The sequence below is a fragment of the Ovis aries genome, chromosome X (genome assembly GCF_016772045.2).
Source record: "Ovis aries strain OAR_USU_Benz2616 breed Rambouillet chromosome X, ARS-UI_Ramb_v3.0, whole genome shotgun sequence".
Classification (NCBI taxonomy): Eukaryota; Metazoa; Chordata; class Mammalia; order Artiodactyla; family Bovidae; genus Ovis; species Ovis aries.
Window position 1 is genome coordinate 125,600,774 of NC_056080.1, and position 25,925 is coordinate 125,626,698.

Below are 25,925 nucleotides of genomic sequence, written 5' to 3' on the forward strand. Positions count from 1 at the left end.
TAAACAGGTGAAAAATTCCTTAAGCTTACAGCATCTGGGTTAGCCTGGAATGTCTCCTGTTGGCTTTAGTCTTTTATCACTGGGAATCAAATACCTCATTCGATATGCAGCTCTATGGTTGCTAACCTGTATTTTCCAGAAAATCTTCAATGGCAAGTTATAGTCGGTTGTATTGTTCAGAAATGAGTATCAGATTTGTATTGCCTGCAAAGTTAGAATTTTTGTTTGCTCAATCCGTGGGGTCGCAAAGAGTTGGACATGACTGAGTGCCTAAGCACAAGGTTGGTTTGGCAATAGATTAATTGCCAAATTAACCTATTTGATTTAGGTTAGTGAAAGGGTAAACACAACTTCTTAAATAGGATTATAGTCTTTAAAAGTCATAAGTTAAAAACCTATTTGTGGAGGTATTTTCTTAAAATGGATCTGATTTATCCTTTATGTACTTAATATACAAGTGTATGCTTTGTAAGATGAGGAATTGACTTCAGTTAGAAATTACCAATTAAAATCTAAGTAGATTTTAGAAGTGGGATTATAAATATTTGGTTGTAGATAAAATATTTAAAGTTATCATAATTTGATATTGTTGAAACACTTGGAATAAAAAGTCACGTGTCTGTTTAATGGCACAAAGCTGATTATTTCATTTACTTGCCCATTTGTATATGACTGTGGGTTCAGTCAGGACTTAGTACATGGAGGTGTCTTTCCAGTTGTGAAGGTTGGCTTCTGCTGATGTAGCCATACATTCTTACCTTGTTCTCTGTGGGACCAGAGTTAGGGTTATTACTGGGTTATCACTAGGGTTGTCTCTCCAAAAAAGGAAAAAGGTTGGGGCGGGGAGGGGGGGACGACTCTGATAAGAATTCTGGTAAGAATCTGGGACAACACATGACAAGCAGGGAACATACATGAGCAAGCTGAGAAATGTGATTGCCTTTTTTCACCAGTTCATGGGCATGTGAGCTTGGTCACTCAGTTGTGTCCAGCTCTTTGCAATCCCATGGAGCTCACCAGGTTCCAATGTCCATGGAATTTTCCAGGCAAGAATCCTGGAGTGGGTTGCCATTTCCTTCTCCAGGGGATCTCCTGACCCAGGGTTCACACCCTCATCTCTTGCATTGAAGGCAGATTCTTCACCAATTCACACAGGGCTCAAATTTGTGAGCTTAGCTTCAGAAGCACTGGCTCAGCTCAGTTGAGTTAACCAGCAGCCACAGATAGCTTTCCCTTTACTTTAGAGTAAAAACATTAATTTTCAAGTAAATTAAAAACATTAATTTTCAGGTAAATTGTATATTGCAGCGGGATGTTATGCATAGCCGCTGTGTGCCTTTTATCATTTTGAGCATTGTGAACTCAGTGCCACTAGGCCCTGTCGAGGTTATTGTAGGACACAGTTGGAGCTGTGTGGGCCTTTACAGGAAATGAGATTACTTAATGATACTTTCCTGTTGCCCGAAACATTTTGAAATGAAAACTTTGAGGGAAAGAAATGATTCAACCCTTTCTGCCTTCTACGGCTTTTTGAAGTCAGCTAGTACATATTAGTAACCTGATATCACAGTTGATTGGAATGTCTGAAGCAAGACAGTCTTAGGTAAGATGAGATCCTCTAATATTCTGAGCCACTGGTCCCAGAGTTCAGGTTGTAAACAAGTGGGTACTGATGGAGAGTTTACTTCTAAAATCCCCTGCCTGTATCATCCCTCCCATCACTGTGTAGAAAGCAAAGAAAGGATACTCATTTGCTGCCTTTTGCCTGTGATGCTTTCACCTGGGGGCAGGCAGGCCTCAATTCCCGTTAGGGGGCTGATTGATGTTAATATTATATTAATTAATAATATATTAGTATTAATATACTTGGGCTAGCTGAAAAATATTGTCTTTGTGGGACAGAAGAATGCCAGTATGACTTTCTCATATCTCTTAAATCTTTTGCCAGTGTCACCTGGCATTGGAATTCCTGTTTGTTTTAATAGGATAAGTGGGTAGAACTGTGGGCATTAAGGAAATTATTGATATTTCCATCTGTGCAGAACCTCTCGTGATTATCTGGCTTTTTGATATTGCTTATTCACTTGCCAATGGGCTTCCCTGGTGGCTCAGACGATAAAAATCTGTCTGTAGTGGGGGGGACCTGGGTTCAATCCCTGGGTCAGGAAGGTCCCCTGGAGGAGGAAATGGCTACCCCAACTCCAGTATTCTTGCCTGGGAAATCCTGTGGACAGAGGAGCCTGGTAGGCTACAGTGTAGTTACAGCAAGAAAAAAAAAAAAACACTTATTTTGCTTCATAGATCATATTACATGAGCAAAAGAAGTTTCTTTTACTTTGAGTCTGGTTTAAAAACTGAAGTATCTAATCTTCTCTCTACAGTGCAGTTATGTCAGCAAAATAGCATCACTTCACCATGTCAATAGGGCCAAATGCCTTATGGGCCATGTTCATTGTCACTTATCAATAACCACATATAAACAGACACACACTAGAATTAATTGACACTGGTGCTATATTTTTTACTTATGTATTGAATGATAAAAGTAATATGTTCACTGTAGCAGTTTTAGAAAATGTAGGAAAAAATAGGACAAAACTAAAAATCACCTGTAATTCTACAATCCAGAGATGAATATTTCAGCTGGTAGCCTGCATATATTTGGTTAAGTTTTGTCTTAAACCAATTTCACTTATTAATATCTTGACTGTTTTTTCATATCCTTAAAAATCTATGACAATACTGTGTTTGATGACTGTAGTGTTAAATCATGAGGATACATCATTATTTTACCAGTCTCCTTTTGGATATGTGCTGTTATTTCTAGTTTTCTGTTATTTTTATCACAGCAGTGACTGTTATCTATGTTTTTTTGTGTGTGTGCATTTCTATTTCCTTAGGCTAGTCCTGGAGAAGGCAATGGCACCCCACTCCAGTACTCTTGCCTGGCAAATCCCGTGGATGGAAGAGCCTGGAAGGCTGCAGTCCATGGGGTCGCTAAGAGTCGGACACGACTGATCGACTTCCCTTTCACTTTTCACTTTCATACATTGGAGAGGGAAATGGCAACCCACTCCAGTGTTCTTGCCTGGAGAATCCTAGGGAAGGGTGAGCCTGGTGGGCTGCCGTCTATGGGGTTGCACAGAGTCGGACGTGACTGAAGAGACTTAGCAGCAGCAGCAGCAGCAGGCTAGTCCTAGAAGTAGAAAGTGAAATTACTCAGTCATGAGGTATGTATGACTTAAAGCTTCTGAATGCCTATTGCCAAATTACTTTCTATAAAACTTGTACCAATTTACATTTCTGTCAATGGGATATAAGGTGCCTTTCTGTATACATTTGGCAACACTGAACAATTTTTTTATTCTTAATTGGCACTACTTTCGACAGAACTCCAGTGCATTTTTTCAGCAAATAAAAATTATTTCTGGCAGAAACAAAAGTGGCGCTTGCAATACTATGAACAGTAGTACCGCCAGGAACTGGTGGCCCCAGATACTTTGAGAGTCATCAAAACAGGCCATATTTTAGCTCTGAGTCTGTATTTCTAAAAATATATTCTCTTTTCTCAAGTGGTTTATCAATCTCATCTTTAATGTAGAAGAAAATGCTAATGTTTTTCTCCTAAAATGATTGCTTCATGAGTACTTATTGTTCATTACCTTAGTGCTCTCTGTGTGTTTATTTATTGAGTCATGTCTTTAAAAACAAAATGTAACCTCTGGCAAAAATTACCCAAGCTTTTGGAAAGTTTTGATTGTTACACAGCAGTACTTTCTGGTCAAGATCTCTTAAAGTAACAAATACTTCTTTCAAGCATTGTTCAGTTCTTCAGTATTTTAATAAAGGCCTTGTAAATTCAGAATTACCCATGTATCAACACACTGCTTGAGTAAACTTGAAAGGAAGAGATGTGGTAAGTCCAATGTTTGATATTATGCAATCAATTTGTTCAAAACACTTTTAAATCAGTATTGGAAGATTGTTGTTCCTAAGTCAAGAAGGTAATGGCATCCCACTCCAGTACTGTCGCCTGGAAAATCCCATGGATGGAGGAGCCTGGTAGGCTGCAGTCCCTGGGGTTGCTGCGAGTCGGACACCACTGAGTGACTTCACTTTCACTTTTCACTTTCATGCGTTGGAGAAGGAAATGGCAACCCACTCCAGTGTTCTTGCCTGGAGAATCCCAGGGACAGCGGAGCCTGGTGGGCTGCCGTCTATGGGGTCACACAGAGACGGACACAGCTGAAGTGACTTAGCAGCAGCAATTTTCAGCTATTAAAACAGTTCTTCCCCAGTGATTGCCTCCTAATAGTCAAGCTATATCTTAGGTGGATCTTACAAATAGGATTCTTGATATTTGTGACTTTAAAATTTTCTTATTTAAATGCAGTTGTTCTATTGAGAGCATTTAAAGAGAATGTGCCTTTCTGTCTTGATACTGTTAATTTCATCCTAGATAACCAAAAGGTTAGAAATAGTGTAATTTTTTGCTTTCTAATATTCTCACATTTCATCTCAAGAGTAAAACTAATGAACACTGATTAGAAAAATTCTTACATTAGCCATATAGGGAAGCATATAAGAGGCTTTCCTTATGTTCTAGAAAATAGATCCTCTCTTAGCTCCTGTGATCATTTGGAAGGGGAGGGAAGAGAGTTTCTTTTTAGAGACTAATTACTCTCATTTTAAGGAGAAGGAAATGGCAACCCACTCCAGTATTCTTGCCTGGAGAATCCTGTGGACAGAGGAGCCGAGAGAGCTGCTGTCCATAGGGTCGCACAGAGTCGGACATGACTGAAGCGACTTAGCATGAATGTATGCATTGGAGAAGGAAATGGCAACCCACTCCAGTGTTCTTGCCTGGAGAATCCCAGGGACAGAGGAGCCTGGTGGGCTGCCGGCTATGGGTCGCACAGAGTCGGACACGACTGAAGCGACTTAGCAGCAGCAGACTCTCATTTTAAAGCCTATTTCAGCTTTGGAAGTCTATAACTTTGTAGGTAAGGAATGGTATTTATATGCATATAGTTTATCTTCCTGTTCCAGGTGAGGTCTGGTACTTACGCTGTAGGTAGATACTTGTCATTTTTATACATACACGTAATTTGCATATGTGTGTGATATGCAAATTGTATGTGTGCATGTATATATATATATAAAGCCATGCTAATGATGAAACTGTCTGTGTATATAATTCATATAATTTACCATACTAATTATAAGGGGGAAAGTTATGTAAGAGAATGGGTGATAACAGAATTCTTCACTAGAGTTGAAGTATTTCTCTTAATGTTCAAACTGGACTCTGTCTTTGAGCTTGGGTAAAGACAATGAGTAGAGTATAAATAAACATTGCTTCAAAACTGAGAAAACGAAACAAAGAATTTACTCCAGAATACTGCAGCTCTAACTACGTAAAGAAATATTCATTGTTGTCATGGATATGCAATTTATATATTGTTCTAGCACTGAAAATAATAATTTCTGACTGACGAGTAAAACAAAGGATTTTCTCTTTGGTTAAAATTGATTATCATTGTATCATTGTTCTAAAATATAATGGTAGTTTTTTGTTATAAGTACTTTTCCAAAATAGTTGCTGAAGTTGATAATGTAAAAAAAAAATCCTGTCTTAAAAATAGTTACTAATGAAGTGAAAGCTGATATTAAATGTGAAGAAAAAAATGACTTAAACCAGCTGTATTCTCTGACAGCTGTTAGTTTCCTTTATCCATTCCAACAGATTTTTAATGCTCTTTCAAGCCAAAATAGATGCAGAGATAATAAGACACAGTCCTTGCCCTATATGACCTTCTGTTTATGTTTACTTAAGTGATTAAGATAAATTCATAAATGGTATAAGGTGCAGTAAACCTAGCAGTTTGACTTAATAATTCTTCTAGAAATGTATCCTATAGAAGGGCTGGCATAAATATATTGTTAAGGGTGTTTATTGCTATGTTTCTAATGATGAGAAATTAGAAAATCCCAAATTCCCATCAATAGGGAAGATTGGTGGAGAAGGCAACGGCACCCCACTCCAGTACTCTTGCCTGGAGAATCCCATGGATGGAGGAGCCTGGTAGGCTACAGTCCGTGGGGTCGCTAGGAGTCAGACACGACTGAGCAACTTCACTTTCACTTTTCACTTTCATGCATTGGAGAAAGAAATGGCAACCCACTTCAATATTCTTACCTGGAAAATCCCAGGGATGGGGGAGCCTCTTGGGCTGCCGTCTATGGGGTCGCACAGAGTCAGACACGACTGACGTGACTTAGCAGCAGCAGCAGGGAAGATTGGTAAGACTTAATTTTGACATGGCCATACAGTGGAATACCATATAACTGTTAAAAATTTAAAAAGCAATAACAAAGTAGTATTATATTATATCTATGTACTCTGACATGGAAAGGCATGTAAGAGCCATTTTTTAAAAAGAAAGTTGCAAGCTTGTATAGATAGTATAATTCAGTTTTTAAAAATTGTGTGTGTGTATTAGAATATGCTTAGAAAAAAGTCCCCAAGGGTATTCACCAAACTGTTAAAGCTCTTGTTTCTAGAGGATCGAATGAAAAAGAGTTTCAGAGTCAGACATGACTGAGTGACTAATATTTATTATCAATAACAATTTTAAAGGTGAAAAATAAACTTGTCCATCACTAATAAGATTCACAGTTTTGGCAAGATAAGGAAAGAAAATTCTAAAGAAAGGAAATAGCTTAAATGATTTTGATATGTGTACATGTATTCGGAACTCACTATAGTTTTATCATTAATATGTTAATATATACTTTAGTTTGGGGGCATTTGTTGGTATTTCAATTTACAATATAAATTCACGTCCAGTTTATAAGGAATAATACATAAAATAAATATATTTTATAGAAATATAATGATTGAATTGTGGCTATAAAAACCTTTAACTTGTAACTAAATTTCTCCTTTCCCCTTCCAAAATGAATAGCTTTTCAATTCAGTGAAATATAATTTAAATAATATTCGTAGAGCTTGTCATACAGTTTACCCTAATTTTTATTTTTTTTCATTATTTTATTTTTTTTCCAGTTATGCATGTGCTTTTATTTTTATTTTTTTTATTTTTTTAAATTTTAATATCTTTAATTCTTACATGCGTTCCCAAACATGAACCCCCCTCCCACCTCCCTCCCCATAACATCTCTCTGGGTCAAACTCAGTCATGTCTGACTCTGCAACTCCATGAACTGTAGCCTGCCAGGGTCCTCTGTCCATGGAATTCTCTAGGCAAGAACACTGGAGTTGGTAGCCATTCCTTTCTCCAAGGGATCTTCCTGAACCAGATTGAACTCAGGTCTCTTGAATGCAGGCAGATTCTGTACCATCTGAGCCAACAGGGATGGGGCTTCGCTGGTGGCTTAGATAGTTATTGATAATAAAAATCTCTAAATTTACTTACCTTAAATAATTCTTTCATTTCTCTGAATTCTTAGAGTGTTTACTGACTACGACTTCTCTTTGAAATTTAGCTGATGTTGGTTTGTATTTTAGTTATCTTTTATAGGGGCTTCTCTCGTGGCTCAGACAGTACAGAATCTGCCCACAATGTGGGAGCCTGGGTACAATCCCTGGATCAGGAAGATCCCGTGGAGAAGGGAATGGCACCCCACTCCAGGACTCTTGCCTGGGAAATTCCATGGACAGAGGAGCCTGGTGGACTACAGTCCATGGGGTCACAAAGAGTCAGACACGACTGAGTGACTAACACCCACTTACTCGTCTTTTATGTGTTATGTCTCTCCCAAAAAATCATAAACTCTTGGATCTTGGGAACTGAGTCTTATAACTGTATCCCCTGGGCCTCACATGGTATCCAATTGTGATTATTGGAAGTCAGAGGAATTCACTACAGAGTAATGGATTTTGAGGCTTCATTAAATTGTATGATGATTGGTAAGAAGAAATCACAAATATACATATACATGCTTTATTGTTGTACTTTTGTTTATGTAATGTCTTCATGTAATTTGAGGGGGAAAAGATAAATAAAATGTGTATTTAAAAAAAAGTTTCAGTTGTATCTGATAATTTGTAATATTTGTTTTTCAAGTAGATTTTTGAGACCATGAATATTTTATAAACACTTTTTGGTTTTAACTTTTCCATGAAGCAACATTATAGTCTATGACTAGTCTGTGACTAGTCTAGAGTCTGGAATTACATCCATACTCTTTTCATGATAGATTCTGGGTAGTTTTACTTAGATTATAACATTTCTTTAATAGTTTTAATGTTTACAAATCAAGTGACCCACAATCTTAGGAGCATTTAAAGCTCCTGGACCACTCATATTCAAGTATATTTTTAAAGGGAAAAGAAAAGATTCTATTCTAGCTTAGACTCTGAGCAGTACCTCTGGTGATTTGACTACCTTATGACTGTCATGTAGACCTTTTAAATGAGTCATTTTCTTGTTCCTTTAGGATTTTGAAAAATTTATTTTTAAGTAAGCAACTTTTATTTCTGGAAACTTTGGAAGATACTAAATCAAAGAATACACAACATAAAATTAGTAAAGCATGTAAAATTCCCCTTTAATTGTACTATGCAATTATAGCAGTAATATTTGGTGCATGTCTTGCTAATTTTTCTACAAGTATGTGCCTTCTCAAATATGTATGTATATATATAATGATAGACTCATACATACTGTTTGTACCTGTGTTAGTTTTTATTTCAACATCTCTGACCTTTAAAATATATGCTAGCATGGCAGCTTTCATCCATTAGTATTTGCCGGTATATAAATTTTGTACACATAGATTTATAAAACACTGTTGCTTAGGGAATTGTTTTGTAAGGGACTTTCCAGGATTTACTTTTAGATTTGGACACAATGTGCGTAGGACTTTGTTAATGTTTCCCACTCTTTCCCGAAACATTCTCTTTTAAACTAAGATTGGTCCTTGAGTCATTAAGGAAAGAATGATTGATCATGCCTGAAACATTTCCATCTGATGCTATCACATTTTTAGTATATGGACTTTACTTTAGAAAAATGTTTCCAAAATATTCATTAGCAGACTAATTTATTTACAGAAAGGGCAAAAACTAAACACATTAATGGTTTGTTATGAAATCTGTCTCAAAACATGAGGTTGAAAACACTGCCTTCTATTTGTATTACTTTTTCCCTCAGTCACTCTCTTGTTAGCTGCAAGGACACTGTTATGCTCCCTGATATTTAGTGGGTAAGGCTTTCTCAGAGCTGCCTCATTCCCTAATTGAAAGATGATCAACTCTAGATGCTGTACTACTTTTGTTCATGCCACCAAGTGACTATAAAGTGGAAAGAAACCATGTTATATGCTTCAGTCTGTTTAAAAATTTGCTATGCTAAGGATTTCCAACTTCCTTATGTTGCAAAAGCTTGCATATCCGTGAAAGTGAAAAGTATGACTCAAATTTGCATTGTAATTTTAGCCAGATCATCCATATTTCTGATCATCTGTAAAGAGAACCTGCGTGATGATAATCCATTTAGTTCTTTTATATCAGATTATTTCTTCAGTTTAACAGGATGACTTAAAGAGGAGGATGCTGTTTTGTAGGGAGGAGGCGAGAGAGAGAGAGAGAGAGAGAGAGAGAGAGAGAGAGAGAGAGAGAGAGGCGAGTGCCAGTTTTTCTGTTGTGTAGAGAAACTTAATTAGGCTCGGTTAGGAAATGTGATTCGGAGAAGGCAATGGCACCCCACTCCAGGACTCTTGCCTGGAAAATCCCATGGACGGAGGAGCCTGGTATGCTGCAGTCCATGGGGTCGCTAAGAGTCGGACACGACTGAGCGACTTCTCTTTCACTTTTCACTTTCATGCATTAGAGAAGGAAATGGCAACCCACTCCAGTGTTCTTGCCTGGAGAATTCCAGGGATGGGTGAGCCTGGTGGGCTGCCGTCCATGGGGTCGCACAGAATTGGACACGACTAAAGCGACTTAGCAGCAGGAAATGTGATTTGATTCCCTTTTATCATACTGGGCAGCTGTTGCTTACTTGCTTTTTTTGTGTGTGTGATGAAAGAAATGTCCTTTACTGAGAAAAATTATGTCTGTCTTTTGTATTAAAGAACATCTGAGAGTTACTTTGTCCTGCCCAATTGATTGAGGGCTCTCAGACTGGAAATTAGCCAGAGGTTGGTATGGGCCTCTCATCCAACTGAAAGAGTTCTCTTATACTTTTGAGTATCCTCTCCAGCCTCTCTCTCTCTGTAGGACCAATGATCAAGTGTCAAGTCTCCCTTGGAAACTTTCACTATGGAAATTATTTTTCAAATTACACAAACTATTGGATAGTTTTGTATCCCGTCCCCACTCTGCACCACCTACAGATGTTCACGTGGTTTTATGAAAGGTTTGTTTTTTGTTGTTTGTTAGTTATCTGAATTAAGCTCTGTGTGGGGGAGGAAATACATTCATTTGTATAAGAAATATGGAGTTTTTCTTCCTCAACGTTCTCTTTTTGAGCTCTTGGGACTTTGTTTTAACAGGAACATGCAGAGATTTCCCCTCTTGGTGTTAATATCAAGTCCCTCAGGGAGGAAAGGAAGAAAATATAAAATAGTGTGTCTTTTGTTTATAAGTATTCTTAACCACTTGTATTCGCACAGGTACTGATACTATTGTCAGAGCCCCCTTTCCTAGAGTAGATTGTGGGTATTAACTTGAAGTTGAAAAGTAATTCGATTAAGCCAAACGAGAGACATACTCAGTTAGAATTGATCTGGGTATAAACATTTGTTTTCTTCACCCTCCTGATGGTAGCAAAAGAGAAAACCAACTGTTTTGAGTTAATACCAGCTAGTTAGTATGTAGATTAGTTATATGGATGTTTGATTTGCAGCTTCCATTGTGGTATCTAGAGTAAAAAATTTGTTTGAATGTTATTCTTATAATCATATGGAAGTAGTACCGAGTACTACTGGATGGAAAGAAAACTGAAGCATAATATGATGCCCAGTTGTGTTGAAATGTAAGTAAACAGTATCAGTTACTGGAGAGCTTTATTTTACTGTTACTAGTATTCAGATGGTAAGAAGTTTTCTCCTGCATTTTCCAAAATAGACTAACCCTCAATTATAAATGGATCCTAAGCCTTCACAGTGTATATATCTTGAAGGATGTCACAAGACTATCTCTTGATTCATTGAAGGAAGATAAAAATTATCTCTCATTTCTACTTAGACCAGTGCTGTATTTGAATTTGGAAAGAGCCATGTATTGTTTAAAAAAAATAGTTTGTTTTTAATGAGAAAATAGCTGGGTGCCTGTGGGCATTGACGTTGGGGTTAACCACTCAGATTGACCTACTAGTTTCCTATAGTCAGACTTTGTCTTTGAACTTGGCTTCTATCCTGACTATGGGAGAAGAGGTAGAAATAAAACCATTAATATCATGACTCCTGCTCCCTGTCATTAAAAAAATTGTGTGTATATATATATATATATATTATTGAGATATAATTAACACACAACATTGTATAAGTTTAAGATGTACAATGGGTTGATTTGATATATATTATACTGATTACTACCTTAGTATTGGCTAACAACTATCACATCATGTTAACTATCATTTCTTTTTTGTGACAAGAACATTTGAAATCTAATCTCTTAGAAATTTTGAAGTATGTAATACACTATTGTTGATCATAATTACTGTGCTGTGCATTATAGATCTCCAGAACTTATTCAACATTCTAGTTGCAAGTTTGTATCTTTTAACAGCATCTCCCCAATTCCTCCACTACCCAACTCAGCCCCTGATAACCAGCCTTCTAGTCTGTTTCTTTGAGTTTGACCTTTCCGGATTCCATATAAGTGATATAATACACTATTTGTCTTTCTTTGACTTAATCTAACTATAATGTCTCAGGGTCCATCCATGTTGTTGAAAATGGCAGAATTTCCTTCTTTTTCATGACTGAATAATACCTCCATTGTGTGTGTGTATCTGTGTGTGTGCACGCATATCACATGTTCTTTATCCATTCATCCCTTAGCAGACACTTAGGTTTTTTCCATATCTTGGCTAGTGTGAATAATGCTTCACTAAACATGGGAAGGCATTGAAGAGATCTTCAGTATCCTGTTTTCATTTCCTTTGCATATATAAGCAGAGATGGGAATGCTGGACCATGTGATAGTTGTAGTTTAAATTTTTGAGAAACCTCCATACTGTTTTCCGTAGTGCCTGCATCAGTTTGCATTCCCACCAACAGTGCGCAAGAGGTCCCTTTTTCTCCACATCCTCACCGACACTCATTATCTCTTGTCTTTTTGGTGACAGCCATTCTAACAGATGTGAGATGATAACTCAGTGTAGTTTTGATTTGCATTTCCCTGATGATTAGTGATATTGAGTACCTTTTTATGTACCTTATTGACCATTTTCTTTGGGAAAATGTCTATTCAGTCCTCTGCTTGTTTCTTAATCTGCCCTTTTCCCATAGGGTTTTGACTACTGTTTCTTAGAGCCAGGCTCAGTTACTTTTGTAAGATCCCAATAGTACTAGTTCTCGTCATTTCTTGTTTTTCCTTTGGTACCTGGCTTATCATGAACTAAGGTGCACAGGTAATGTGAAAAAGCAGATGGGTTTCTTTTTAGAAAGGATCTTTTCTTATGTCACCACACACATAAATATTGTCTCTTATTGCAGATTCAAATCCAGAAAGATATACGGGTTCTTCTTAAGAAAAAAAGAAAAAATCTGTAAGTATTTGTCCTTTAAAAATTCCAAATTTGCAATCTTGTCAGCTTTTGGAGAAAGTTCAGTGACCAAACTAATAGACACTTTTCCTCTCTTTATATTGGAAAAGCCCTGCCAATATTTATGTATTAAAAAGGCATTATTTGGAAAAGTAAAATATGAGAACTTTTTACTCTGGACAGCTTCTAAGATTTAAAACATCTGTCACTCATTTATGAATGGGGAAGTGATAATTAAAGTCTAAATATAATCTTTTTTTTTTTAACCAAAAAGTGGAGTCACGATTGGAGTTCCAGTTCTGACTCCTGAGGCAATGTGTCTCTGAAAAAGTTATTTAGTTTCCCTTTGCCTCAATTTCTTCATCTGTAAAATGAGCTTAATAGTAAGTGTCCAGTGAATGGTTCATTAATATTGATGAAGTTGAATCTGTAGTAGTGTATACTTTATCCAATAAATTGAAGCTTAATTTTAGTTACCATTTCTTAAAATGATTTAAATATATTTCTAATCTTCAAAAATCTAAGCATCAGTGCTATCCTTCATGTTACACCTACTCTAGACTATGATATAGAATGAAAGAAATAAAACAGAGCACCTAAAATTATAATTTTAGTGTTTGAGCCTTGGACCTTGAAAATTACCTAGTTCAGGAGTTCCCAAACATTTACTTTTAGACAGTACCCTGATCAGTGAAGACTTTTTACTGGTCCATGGTGAAGTGAGGGAAATAAGTCCCACAGGCCATGAGATTTTTAAAGCTGAACTTTTTCCATTTGAAAAATTGCTGCTTATTATAAGTTATATCCTTCTAATTTTGAGGAGTTAGACCTGTTCTGTATTTTATGAAATGATGGTGATAGTACATGATAGGTTTTTGTTTTTTATGATCATGCTTGGCCAAAAAAAAATTGACAGTTGTGTCATTGCCCTCACCATCATTCTTTGTTTATAAAACTTTTACTTGTCTATGATATCTTAAAATCTGAATCCAACTTTCTCATGTAGATGAGGAAATAGACAAGAGGTAATTTAATTTGTTCCAGGTTGTGCAGCTCGTCAAGCTGCTGAGCCAGGACCAAAGCCCCATATACAATGCTGTCTCTCTTGTATTTCTGGTCTTCTAAGAATTGCTCTCATTATAATAGATTATGAAACTGAAACAAAAGAAATAGTAGTTTTTATGTGCTCATAATTATTTTTGAATCCAAGTATAAAGAAATTCAAAAGACTTAATGTGCTTGTATAGCGAAGATTGCTACAGTTGACTGATTAGGCTGCATTAGAAAAATCTTGAACATGAACAAAGATTTTCATCAACAGACCAAAATTAGTTGTCTCCGAATTCAGCTACACAGGCAGTGTGCTATCCCATGATTGACAAAGGAGATAAGGTAACAGATTTAGTGTTTCTTTTGGGAAATAGACCATAGTGCAATTGTATGGGCTGTAGGATTCAGGCTCCTATAGTTATTTATACACAGAGAATCTATTTCCTGTTTCTTTTTCCCTCTCCACCCTCATCTCACATGTCCCACACACATAAAAATTCATTGTAATTGGCCTGCAGCCCACTTAGATGTGTAAGAGAAAGAACTACCAAGGTGAAGAGCAGGAGTTTCCAGAAGCTTTAGCAAGAGTATCTGGCCAGTTCAGGAGTCAACAGACACTTTGGAGAGAGTTCTTCAATTGGCATAGTGCCTTGCCTCTCCCAAAGTACACTTCAAAATAGAAATAGCTAATTCCCTTATCTCACTCACGTTTGTGAAGCTTGCATGGGTCAGGTGAACAAATGAACATGAAGAGAGAACAGAATGGAAAATATTCCTCATCCCTAACATGGAGACATTACCTCTCGGAGTACTTTTCCATGGCTTCTTGTATTTGACTTCGTGTGGCATCCTTCTTTAGTTAAGAATTCTTTAATTTCTCAAATGTCGGGTACACCCATAATTCAGTGTAAATAATTTAACTATGTATTGCATTAATAATAATGTTAATAATAAAAATACGTATTGAATTTTTTCATTGTCTTTGGAATATCCATGCCCTTTTCTTTACTAGTGCTAATATTTGAGTTAACTGAATGGCTATAAGATTTCAGTCTTCAACAGATTTATCAGTCACTGAACTCTTTTATTAATCTCAGTTATAAGATATATTTGCTACTGAAGAGCAAAGCAAGGTTTTGTTGTTTTATTTTGTTTGTTATTTGCCACAGTACAGTTTCACATTATGGTGGCCTGGTAGCTGAATCATAGTGACTTATTTAGCCATTTTGTAAGAAGTGGCTTAAGACTACCTTGCTGCGTAACTTTTTAACAGCGTGAGTACTGGGAAACAACATTTATAGAGAACCAATCTATTAAACTGGTCCTTCCTCTAGCAAAAGCCAGAGGATAGGGCATGTAGCCAAAAAAGATGTAAGTTGCAAAATTCTCCCTGTAACACAAAGGCTGTGGGAAATAGCAACCAGGTTAACAGATTTTTTTTTTAGCCTGTGCTCAGGGTTGGCAGCTCACAGCTGTATTGATTTATTATAATTAGTAGATAAGATGATAGGAGACAGATGTGTAACAAATAGCAAAGCTAATAGTCTGTATATTTCTCATTCAGATAACACATTTATAACTGTGAGTTAATTTGTCAGATATGTAATCCGATTGTTTTTAATTAACTTATGTTAAGCTCATAAAGAAAAAAATACCTAGTACACGGAAGACTTTACAGACAAAAAGTCTACACCATGCATGATGGACCGTTTAATGTAGTAGCAGGGTTTTGTCTAGAGGGACCTATAGCAGATCCTCTTTAGCAGCAGCTGTAGGGATTGGGGTTGTCATTGTCGTTGTCTGCTTCCTTTCTGCAGCACTGAACCCTTTATATTTCTCTCTGAACACATAACTCCTAGAACTTAGTTTCTCTCCCATTTTTCATGATGTCTGATAAAGTTGAAGCTGATGTCTGATAACATCATGTCTTGTTGGCAGGTGCCACTTCTAGCATGATATATCCTCAAAATTCCTTATATGTAAGCTTTGGATTAAATTATATCCAACCCACTGTCAACTTTGGAAAGCTTTAAAAAATCAAGTGTGTTTTTGAAAATAAAAATCAAGTGTGTTTCAATCACTTAAAATGAGGAAGATAAATGTACTTGTACTCAGTGTGAAGTGTGTAGGCACAGCATTGTATGAGGCTCCCACATTTCAACACACGACATCTCCTTATTTCAACATATGTAGATAGGATCCCAATTATATATCCTGTGACCTAGAAAAAGCATTATCTGATGCATACTGGGCATGTTCTTAACGCATTATGGGAGGGAATGCATGCTTGAGCAAGAAAGGGCATTTTCAACATGGCAGCTGAGGTGCTTTCTTTGCTGGGGAAAGCTGGGAAGAGACTAGCAGGATGGCGACTTCAGAAGTTAATATCCATCCAGGTGATGAAACAAACAGGTTTGGTTCATCTTGTTAGAGATGTTACCAAAGATCAGTCATAGTTGTGAGACTCTTCTAGTCAAACTAGCTAGGCAGGCGTACAGTGTATAGAGCGTCTGTCTAGTCATCCTAGGTGTTTGCTTTTCTTTTGCTTTTTTTTTTTCAGCTTTCAAATGTATTATAATTACTGTATACTTCAGAAGTTTGACTGTATAAGCTATTTCATATTGATTAGATTGACTTACCAACTTTGAGTCACATGAGACTTACGTAGAGCAGCCAGATTATATTTCACACGATTATTCAGTCCTACAAACTGTCTGAAAGCAAAAGATCGTACTAGCTACTCTTACTGCCTTTTATTTTCTTAAAATATTAACATTTAAAAAGTTTTAATATTGAAATATAAGGTTAATTATGTTGTAATGTAGTACCTATGAAGTTTGATTTCATTAACCAAAGCAACTGTTTTCTTCAATGTGTATATAACCTTTCTCCTATATGTTTTTAAATCACTTGAAACTTTTTAATAGTGTGTGAAAGAAAATAGGAATTTTTAAAAAAGCACTCCACCCCTTTACAAAAGTCTCGTTGATGCAATGTCTATGTCGAAGTATGATCTTTTAAAGTGCGACAGGTATGCATATCTGTTTTAATCTCTTGGAATTTTTATAATTGTTTTCTGATTTAGTGTTTAGTGGATATAGGCTTATCCTTTTCAGAAGGCAAATTATCTCTTTATTTGGTATTTAAATTACTCTTAACTGATGTGTGATTTGAGAATGTGATTTCTTAAAGTAGCACTGACAGTTAATCATTGATTATCACATTGCTGTCTCTTACATTTTCATAAGGAAATATATCAAGGACAGATGAAGTATATTTGTCTCTACCACATGTCTCAACTTGGTAGATGCATGGATCCTTGCTTGGTTTAGACTGTTTTCTAAAACTTTCGGAAAAAAAATATCTTGGCGTTGACTTTAGTTTATTATATTTTCTCTTTCTTAAATGGGTGTTGTGTCACATGCTACTGGGAAAGATGATGATTTCTTTTAAATTCAGCCTTTAATCAGTATGTCGCATTTGTTTACATTGTGTGCTGGAGCTTCATGTATTACTAATGCTTTTTGTGTTTAACCTAACTGTCTCAGAGTGTTTGAAGTAACTGGAATGAAATACTTCATTAAACTTGGCCTCAAAACAAGAAGCAAATTAAAATTACACCTGATTTTCACTTATACTTCTAGGATGTACTGGGCAGCTTAAGGGCTCCCTGCCCCGCCCCCACTGCTATAAAAATGCCTTAGACTGTAGGACAGATCAGTGCTCAAAGTTGTCATCAGGATTTTTTCATACACAAAGTTTGTCACTCTTAACTGTTTAAATTATACCAGTATGACCCAGGTCACAGACAGTACAGCTAAAAGCATGGACTTCAAAATCCAGTAGACCTGGATCAGAATCCCTAGTTAGCTGTGTTATCTTGGTCAGATGATCTGTCTGAGACTGTTAGATCATCAGTTATAAGTTATATCCCTAGGGTAATTAGTTCAAAGAGTGTTTCTGAAGGATTAAAGGAAATAGTGTATCTAAAGGACTGAGCACAGTCCTAGCCCGTAGTACAAGCTCAATAAATGGTTAATTAATCTGATTCTCGGGCTTCCCAGGTGGCTCATTGGTAAAGAATCCCCCTGCCAATGCAGGAGATGCAAGAGACGCAAGTTCGATCCCTGTGTCAGGAAGATCCCCTGGAGAAGGGCATGGCAACCCACTCCAGTATTCTTGCCTGGAGAATCCCATGGACAGAGAAGCCTAGCAGGCTGCAGTCCATGGGGTCACTGAAGAGCTGTACACAACTGAGTGAGCATGCAATCCGATTCCCAAATGGAATGCTGAACATCAACAGGAATGATTGGCTATCCCCTGACTGAAGCTGACACCCTGCCCTTTCCAGCTGCAATACAAGTGCATCATTTGATTTTAAGGAAGTGCAACTCAGAGTTCATGTCCTCCTGGTGAGACAGCAGTATCCCTCATCATACATGGCAGGACAGCATTTGTGAAAGGCATCCGTGAAAAGGCACATGATACAAATTCTATAATCCTCTTGCTTTTGTAACAACTTGTCTTTTTCCTCTGTGGAAAAGGCAGTTTGTCCAGTTTCATGTTTTCTATCAAGCAACTAAATACATGTTCAAGTTAATTACCAGGGATTTTTAAGAGTATACCATTTCCTGGAGTGTTGGCCTAGACAAGTGATTTTTTTAAAAGATGACTAAGATTGGTTGTCTTCTGGCTATTGCCCTTAACATCCATTTTTGCTTTATAGTTTCAGAGCAATCCCATCTCCATTCTTATTTCAGTCAGCAAGTTTATTGAACACTTCGTACACAGAGGTACAAGTGTAGGAAGATTCAGCAGCGAACAATAACCTCTGCCTCACGGAACCTTTATGTTCTAATGGAGGCCTTGAAAATAAGCATGAAACATAAAGCATATGAAGTAGTAGTATTAAGCACTAAGAGAAATCAAAATGGGCTGTGATTTTGGAGTGACTGGAGAAGGCCTTGGGCTTCCCAGGTGGCTCTGTGGTAAAGAATCTACCTGCAATGTGGGAGACACAAGAGACCTGAGTTTGATCCCTGGGTCAGGAAGATCCCCTGGAAGAGGGTATGGCAACCCATTCCAGTATTCTTGCCTGGGAAATCCCATGACTGGAGCCTGGCGAGCTATAGTCTATAGCATCACAGAGTCGGACATGACTTAGCATCTGAGCACAGAGAAGGCCTTACTGAGGGGATGATACTTGAATAAAGGCAAAAAGGAGATGAGAAAATAAGCTGGGCAGGTATCTTGGAAGAACATTCCAGGCAGAGAGAATAGCGTGTACAAGAGCCCTGAGGCAGGGTCATGCTTCTTGTGTCCCAGAAACATCAAGGAACAAATGGCATAGTAGCAGAAGGAAACGGACAGTGTCGCAGATGAAGGCAGAAACTTGAGGTGGGGGACAGGTCCCTTCTCATAGATCAGAGTAAGGACTACATTTTTTTCTGAATGAGTCACATGGGGATTCTTTGAAAGGTTTTGAGCAGAGGAATGACAGGATCTAGCTCACAGTTGAACTAGAGCACTCTGGCTGCTGAGTTTGGGATTTGTTGTAAAGGTGGAAGCAGGAAGCTCACATTGGCTATTGCAGTTCTCCAGGTGAGAGGAGACAGTGGCTTGAGCCAGGTTGGTATGTGTGGAGCTGGTGAGAAGTAACCAAATTTGGTATCTGTTTTGTGAGTAGAGCTGGTAGGATTTGCTGATGAATTGGCTGTGGAATTGTGAGGAAGAGAGGGGAATGAAAGTGAACCTGATTGAAGGCTTTTGGTTAAAGCAACTGGAGCTACAGAGACGGGCAACACTGAGTGGGCTATTTGTGGAAGGATGATCAGCAGCTCAATTTCCTATTAATACATATGTATTAAATGAATATGTAACTGATATCTAAATGGATCTGTTGAGGAAGCAGTTGGATATACAAACCTAGTGCCTAAGGGAGACTTCCAGGCTTAGTGGAGAAACTTTGGGATCATCACCATACATATGCTATTTAAAGCTATGAGCCTAAATGAGATCACCTTGGGAGTGAGCTTAGATAAAGAAGAGGTTCAAGGACTGAACACTATAGTGTTGAGAGGTCTGGGAGATGAGGAAGAAGCAGCAATGAAGATGGAGAAGGAATGGTCAGGGAAGTTAGAAGAAAACCTGAAGAATGGGTTCTCCTGGAAGCCAAGTGAAGAAGTTTCCAGCAAGAAAAGAGGGGTCAACTGGGCTATAGGCTGGTGGTGGGTCAAGGGCGGGTTGAGGCCTGAGCTTTAACTGACCTTGGGATCTGACAACATGGAAGTCATTGGTGACCTTGAGCAAAGCAATTTTGTGGAACAGGAGGAGGAAACCTGAGCTAAGTGGGGTCAAAAGAAAATGGGAGATAACTGGGTGACAGGGCATAGGGACAACTCTTTAAAGGAGTCTTACAGAGAAGGAGAAGGTTTCCTAGGTGGAGCTAGTGGTAAAGAACCCACCTGCCAATGCAGGAGACTTAGAGACACAGGTTCGATCCCTGGGTTGGGAAGATTCCCTGGAGAAGGGCCTGGCAACCCACTCCGGTATTCTTGCCATGGACAGAGGAGCCTGGTGGACTATAGTCCAAACAGTTAGACATGACTGAAGTGACTTAGCACACACACACAGAGAAGGAGAAGAAATGGAACCATAGGCAGCGAATAAAGTACGAGAGAGGAAATGGTTTTTAAGATGAAAGAAATCATAGCCTGTTAGGATGTGGGTGGGACTAGTTCAGCAGAGCAGGAGAAATTAATGAGGCAGGAAAAGGAAGAGTCAATAGAGCAGCGGGACGCGGGAGCCTGGTAGGCTGCTGTCTATGGGGTCGCACAGAGTCGGACATGACTGAAGCGACTTAGCAGCAGCAGCAGCAAGGTCTTTCTAGTCTAGACAAGGGCTTCATGCATGAGTGAAGGGGTTGCCTTGGCTGGGCGCATCACCAGCCCATCTCTAGTCACAGGAGAGAGGAGAGACGTGGCCACAGATGCAAGTAGTTGCAGACACACTGGTGGGAGTCGGTGGACGTTCTCTTCAGACGGTTTCAGTTTTCTCAGCCAAATGGCAAGCCAGGTCAGCAGCAGAGGTTGAGGACAGTGAAGGAGACTCAGTGGTCTGAAGAGAGAAAACAAAGCATGAACTCCAGGAGAGCAAGCCTGTGGATGGCCTAGGGCAGGGCAGCATGGCTTCTCTGCAGCTTCAAGGGGCCATTTGAGGGAGCAGCCATGGATCTAAAGGGGGATGTTCGGCTCTGTTGGGTGTTTTCTCCAGCCAAATTCAGCTGCATGGGGAAGGGTGCAGATGAGGTGGTGAAATGGATTTAACCAGGTCGTGGTTTAGCCGAAGTGGGAGAGGGGCAAGAGGGTTGAGAGTGTATTCCAGGGACCAATACCACACACCCATGGAAGGTGAAGCTGGATCAGACAGAGGACTTTCCCAACAGTGCCATGAAGTAAATAACAAACACAAGCAGTATTCCCAATTACACATGGATGCTGCTGGTACAGAGCTTTTACGTGAGAGGTCATAGGTCTTGTCCAGAGTCACATTTAAGAGCAGATACTGAGTTGAGAAGCCAGATCTCCTTTGATTAGGGTGTTTACCACCCAACCTATCATTAAGCTTTCTTCTAATATAATAGCAGGGTGTTTAATCTTGAGTTACCAAATCATTATACACATGTGTCTCTTGTAGTGACATTCTAGTAGCATTGACTCTGAAATAATATGACTTAGATCACAAAAGGGAACCAGCACTTTAAAAGCAGAAAGCTCGAAAGCATCTGCTCTGCTGCTTGCTGTTTTCTGATACATCCTGCAGTTCTGCCGCCAGCCATTCCCTAGTCCATGAGGACCATCCTCATTTCCCAGTCTTTGTCCTCTCCTTTTGAAAACATCCCCATCCTTTACACCAAACCAAAATACTGTGCTTTTTTTGGGAAACCTTCTTAGACGGTTCTCCTTCCTCCTTCATCTCTCCCCTGCCCCTGCTCCCCAAACTGGGTGTAATCTGATCCCTTTTTTGACTACCTTTTCTTCTTGCTTCTCTGATGGGATCTATCATAGTCTACTGTATATGTTTGTGAACTCATCTCCCTGCCCCCTACCATACATATGGACATGCAGGTGTGCATGCAAAGGATTGAGAGCATGTTTTACTCATCTTTGTATTATGTGCTCAAAACGTACATAGTAGGTGTTCAAATTTTTTAAAAAAATAATTTATCAGCAGACTGTGTGTAATGCTGGAAAATTTTTGATAAGGATTTTTAAATGATAGGCCAAAGTGGGCAGAGGCTGGCTGGGAGTGGGGGGTGCTTGAAAGAGCACCAAACTTGGGGACAGACCTTGGATACAATTTGCACTGTCACTCATTCACTTCCCTTGGAGATGAAAGATCAGACAGCATCAGTGGCTCAAATACTCAGCTGAAATGGAGGTTCCATGGAGTCCCCCTTCAGGAGCTTACACAGCTTCCCCAACTGAAGCAACTCTGCTTTTTTCTTTTATCTATACTTGTGTTTCCATGTCCATATAAGATTTTATTCAAATGAGTGACCCATACCCACATCATGCCCCCAGCCTCAGCACCACCAGAAAAAATTAGAAAACTTCTAGACTAAATGATCTCTCTTTACCTCAGTGTTCTTTGAGCCTTGTGGGGTGTGTGTGTGTGTGTGTGTGTGTGTGTGTGTGTGTGTGTGTGTGTGTACTATGAGGATTAAGTAGATGTTTCCCTACGTCTAAGACTTAAGGGAAATCTGTGTAAAAAATTAAGTGTATATAACAATACAGTTGACGAAAAGCATACAGCGCAGTTTAAATCCAGCTGGTTTGTAATATTGTCAAAAGCTGTCTTCTGCTTCTTCAGCCCCGTTTTTCAAATGAGAATGAAGTGATACTCCCCACTTAGGGGGATTTTATCAGTCTAAAGACTTGTTTGTCTTCTGGTATTGTCCCTGAGAATTTATGTATTGAAATAAGTATTTATTTTGAATTAATTTCCTTTCAGTACTTCTTTATATTATCAGTAAGGAATTATTTTTAAAACTGTGTAAGTAGACTATCATCTCTGAGTACCCCTTAAGGTTTATAAAGGAGTATTATAAAATATTTGTTATAATAAAGAGGTGCTGGGTTTGATAGGGTTGAGAACTACTAGTCTGTGCTGCATACTTAGATGCTTAGATGTTTAAAAATGATGGCATAATCAAGGATCAGAATGAGTGGTAGACATTTCTAGTGATGTGGGAAATTAGGAAAAGGAGAGATTATCATGGATTTGGGTAGTCATGGAATGTTTGAGGAGGAGAGGATTGTTAGAGGATCAGGCTGATCCTCATACTGAGGATCAGGCACTATGATAGACCCTTGGTGTGTTCTATCTTGAAAAAAAAAAGGATGACGAGACTTGTCAGAGAGATGGAGAAAGCAATTTCTAGGTATATTATTGTTTAGTAACTCAATTGTGTCTGGCTCTTTGTGACCCCATGGACTGTAGCTCTCTAGGCTCCTCTGTCCATGGGATTTCCCAGGCAAGAATACTGGAGCAGGTAGTTGTTCCCTTCTCCAGGGGATCTTCCCAACCCAGGGATCAAACCCACATCTGCTGCATTGGCAGGCAGATTCTTTCCACTGAGCCACCAGGGAAGCCCTTTTCTAGGTATAGTAAAGCATAAAGTTAAAGTTGCAAGGGCCCCAGGAAATTGTAAGGGTGGTGTCAACCTTTGGTGTTCATGGATGGATTCCAGGGAATTCAGGAATTCCCTGAATTTGAGTATACCATTTTGCATCTCTCTCTGAGGAGAACTGGGTTTATAGTTCTCATTGAATTCTGAAAGTGGTCCATCACCCCTAGGAAATTAAGGCCTGCTGATCTAGCCAAATCTTATGCTCAGAGGCTTTGCCCAAGGTTACACAGCTAGTCAGTGACAGAGATGGGGCCTGAATCGTGGGTCGTTTCATCTGTAGTTTCTTGCTCATTTCACCACGCTCAGTTGAACAACATGAACAAAAGCAGAGCAGGTTTAAGGATTATGTTACCATTTTATAGTAATTGGTGTAAAAAGGCACAGCTGGCTTGGGGTCAGTAGTCGATCTTCATAGGAGTTGCAGAAGGATGCACTTTACTTTGGCTCCTCAAAGTGAGCTAATACTTCCTTTACTTTTTCTCGAGTTGAAATATACGGCTACTCACCAAAATAGCTTTCTCAACTGAAGGCAAGCTCCTGGAGAAAGATTATTCTCCACGAGGCTGTTTCTGCAGTTCCTTTCCAGTTGGCACTGGTTTTCTGACCTGCAGTGGCCTCCAGTTTCCTGCCAAATCAAATGAAAACTACTTCGCCTGATTTGTCAGATCGTGTACTACTGTGGCCTGTACTGCTGTGGCGAGTGCGCTGTGCCCCAGTCAGGCGAGTGTCCTTCCTGTTCGCACTCCTTCCTCTCCTAGATTCATTCCTTTCTTCATGTGGTTCCCCAGACCAGAATGACCTCTGTCCTTTTCCTTTGTTTCCAGATCCCCAACATAAGGTCCAGCTTAAGTCTAATCTCCACAAAGCTTCCCTTTGGAACTGTGGACCATTTTGCACTTGCTCTGAACTGCTATCACATTAATTGCTTGCACTGCGTACCACAGGACTTAGGCATTTCTACAGACTCTTCATTGGAAAGAAGGTCGAGTGGTCACTTTGGGAATGGGGTTCCAGGAAGTCCAAGGTGGGACTCAGGGCACCCCCAATCCCTGCTTCAGCCAGAGCAATTCCACTTTAGTGTTTACTCCACTTTAGTGTTTACAGATGGGAAGTTTTCACTCGTGTTTATTTGATGAAATGGGTTAGCTGCCCCTTTCTCCTGCAAACAAAGTTTGAAAAACACTGGATCTCTCTTGTGTGCTGATGACCTCATAACTGTTAACTCATAATGAGCAGGAGCCCGGAGACTTACACTGCCTTGGACTTAATACTGCCACTCCTGGGCAACTGGTGCAATTTGAGCACAAAACAGACATGTAGGAAATAATTTTATGATTATATTAGTCCAATTTGGGGGATAGGTGATAATGAATAGCATTACTAAAAAATTATCTTAATAAAGAACTCTGGGTTGATCATTGAGAAATAAACCAAAATTGGTGGATTTATTTCCCCTCTTTTGAAAAAGTCAAATACTATTTAAAGCTGTTCAGTTGACATATGCGTATTGAAGAGAAACCTCAGTATTGGCATTCTCTACTCTCCTAAAATTTAGCCAAACTTAAATATCACATGCATGTGCTTTAGTTGCTATAGTGTTATACAACGGACTTGTAGAGTCACGCGAAGTATACCAGATAACCTACAAAAATTACATCTAAAATTTATGGCCATAATGATTAAAACTGGAAAATACCAGTCTTTCAGACCAGTTATTTCCGCTTTCTCGTATCAGATCAATGATAGAAACTAATAAAAACCTGGGTATTTAAATCAATGGTGCTATCAACTTGTTAATACTCTCTTGTTTTTGTTTTGTTTTCCCTGCTCTCTGCCTGGTTCATTGTCTTCACCTGCAGGTGTACTTTGTTGTCGGCTTCCAAAGATTACTAACTCTTTCTGTATCATTAAAATTGAACTGCCTTGACTATTCTGCTACTCTTACTGCTGCTCCCATTATTGCCTTCTTCAGCAAAATCAGGCTTTCCGAAGCCAAAGAATAACAAGAAATAAACACCATTTTAGAAGCCTTGCCACCATGAAACTTAAGCAAAGTGTGCTCACCATTATTTTGCTGCCTATCCACCTGTTAATAACAATATACAGTGCCCTTATATTTATTCCATGGTATTTTCTTACCAATGCTAAGAAGAAAAACGCTATGGCAAAGAGAATAAAAGCTAAGCCCACCTCAGACAAACCTGGAAGTCCATATCGTTCTGTCACGCACTTCGACTCGCTAGCTGTCATAGACATCCCCGGAGCAGACACCCTGGATAAATTATTCGATCATGCTGTCTCCAAGTTTGGGAAGAAGGAGAGCCTGGGAACCAGGGAAGTCCTAAGTGAAGAAAATGAAATGCAGCCAAATGGAAAGGTTTTTAAGAAGGTAAAGCATTTTGGGGCTTTCTGTTTTTTTTTTTTTTTAAGGGGAAGGTACACTT

General features: G+C 38.8%; 1 protein-coding gene across 21 annotated transcripts in view; it reads left to right on the forward strand.

Moving 5' to 3' along the window:
* Positions 1–25,925, forward strand: part of ACSL4 (acyl-CoA synthetase long chain family member 4) — an 84,716-nt gene that overhangs the window by 26,922 nt on the left and 31,869 nt on the right. For 5 of the 21 annotated variants that reach the window (XM_060408092.1, XM_060408086.1, XM_027963304.2 and 2 more), the window contains exons 2-3: positions 12,691–12,743; positions 25,631–25,870. In XM_060408092.1, coding sequence (XP_060264075.1) covers positions 25,643–25,870 — 228 coding nt within the window. In that variant the 5' untranslated portion in view covers positions 12,691–12,743; positions 25,631–25,642. Of the gene's footprint in view, positions 1–12,690; positions 12,744–16,717; positions 16,822–25,340; positions 25,871–25,925 lie in introns of all 21 variants that reach the window. The other 16 variants (XM_060408093.1, XM_060408078.1, XM_042242177.1 and 13 more) reach the window with 4 other exon arrangements.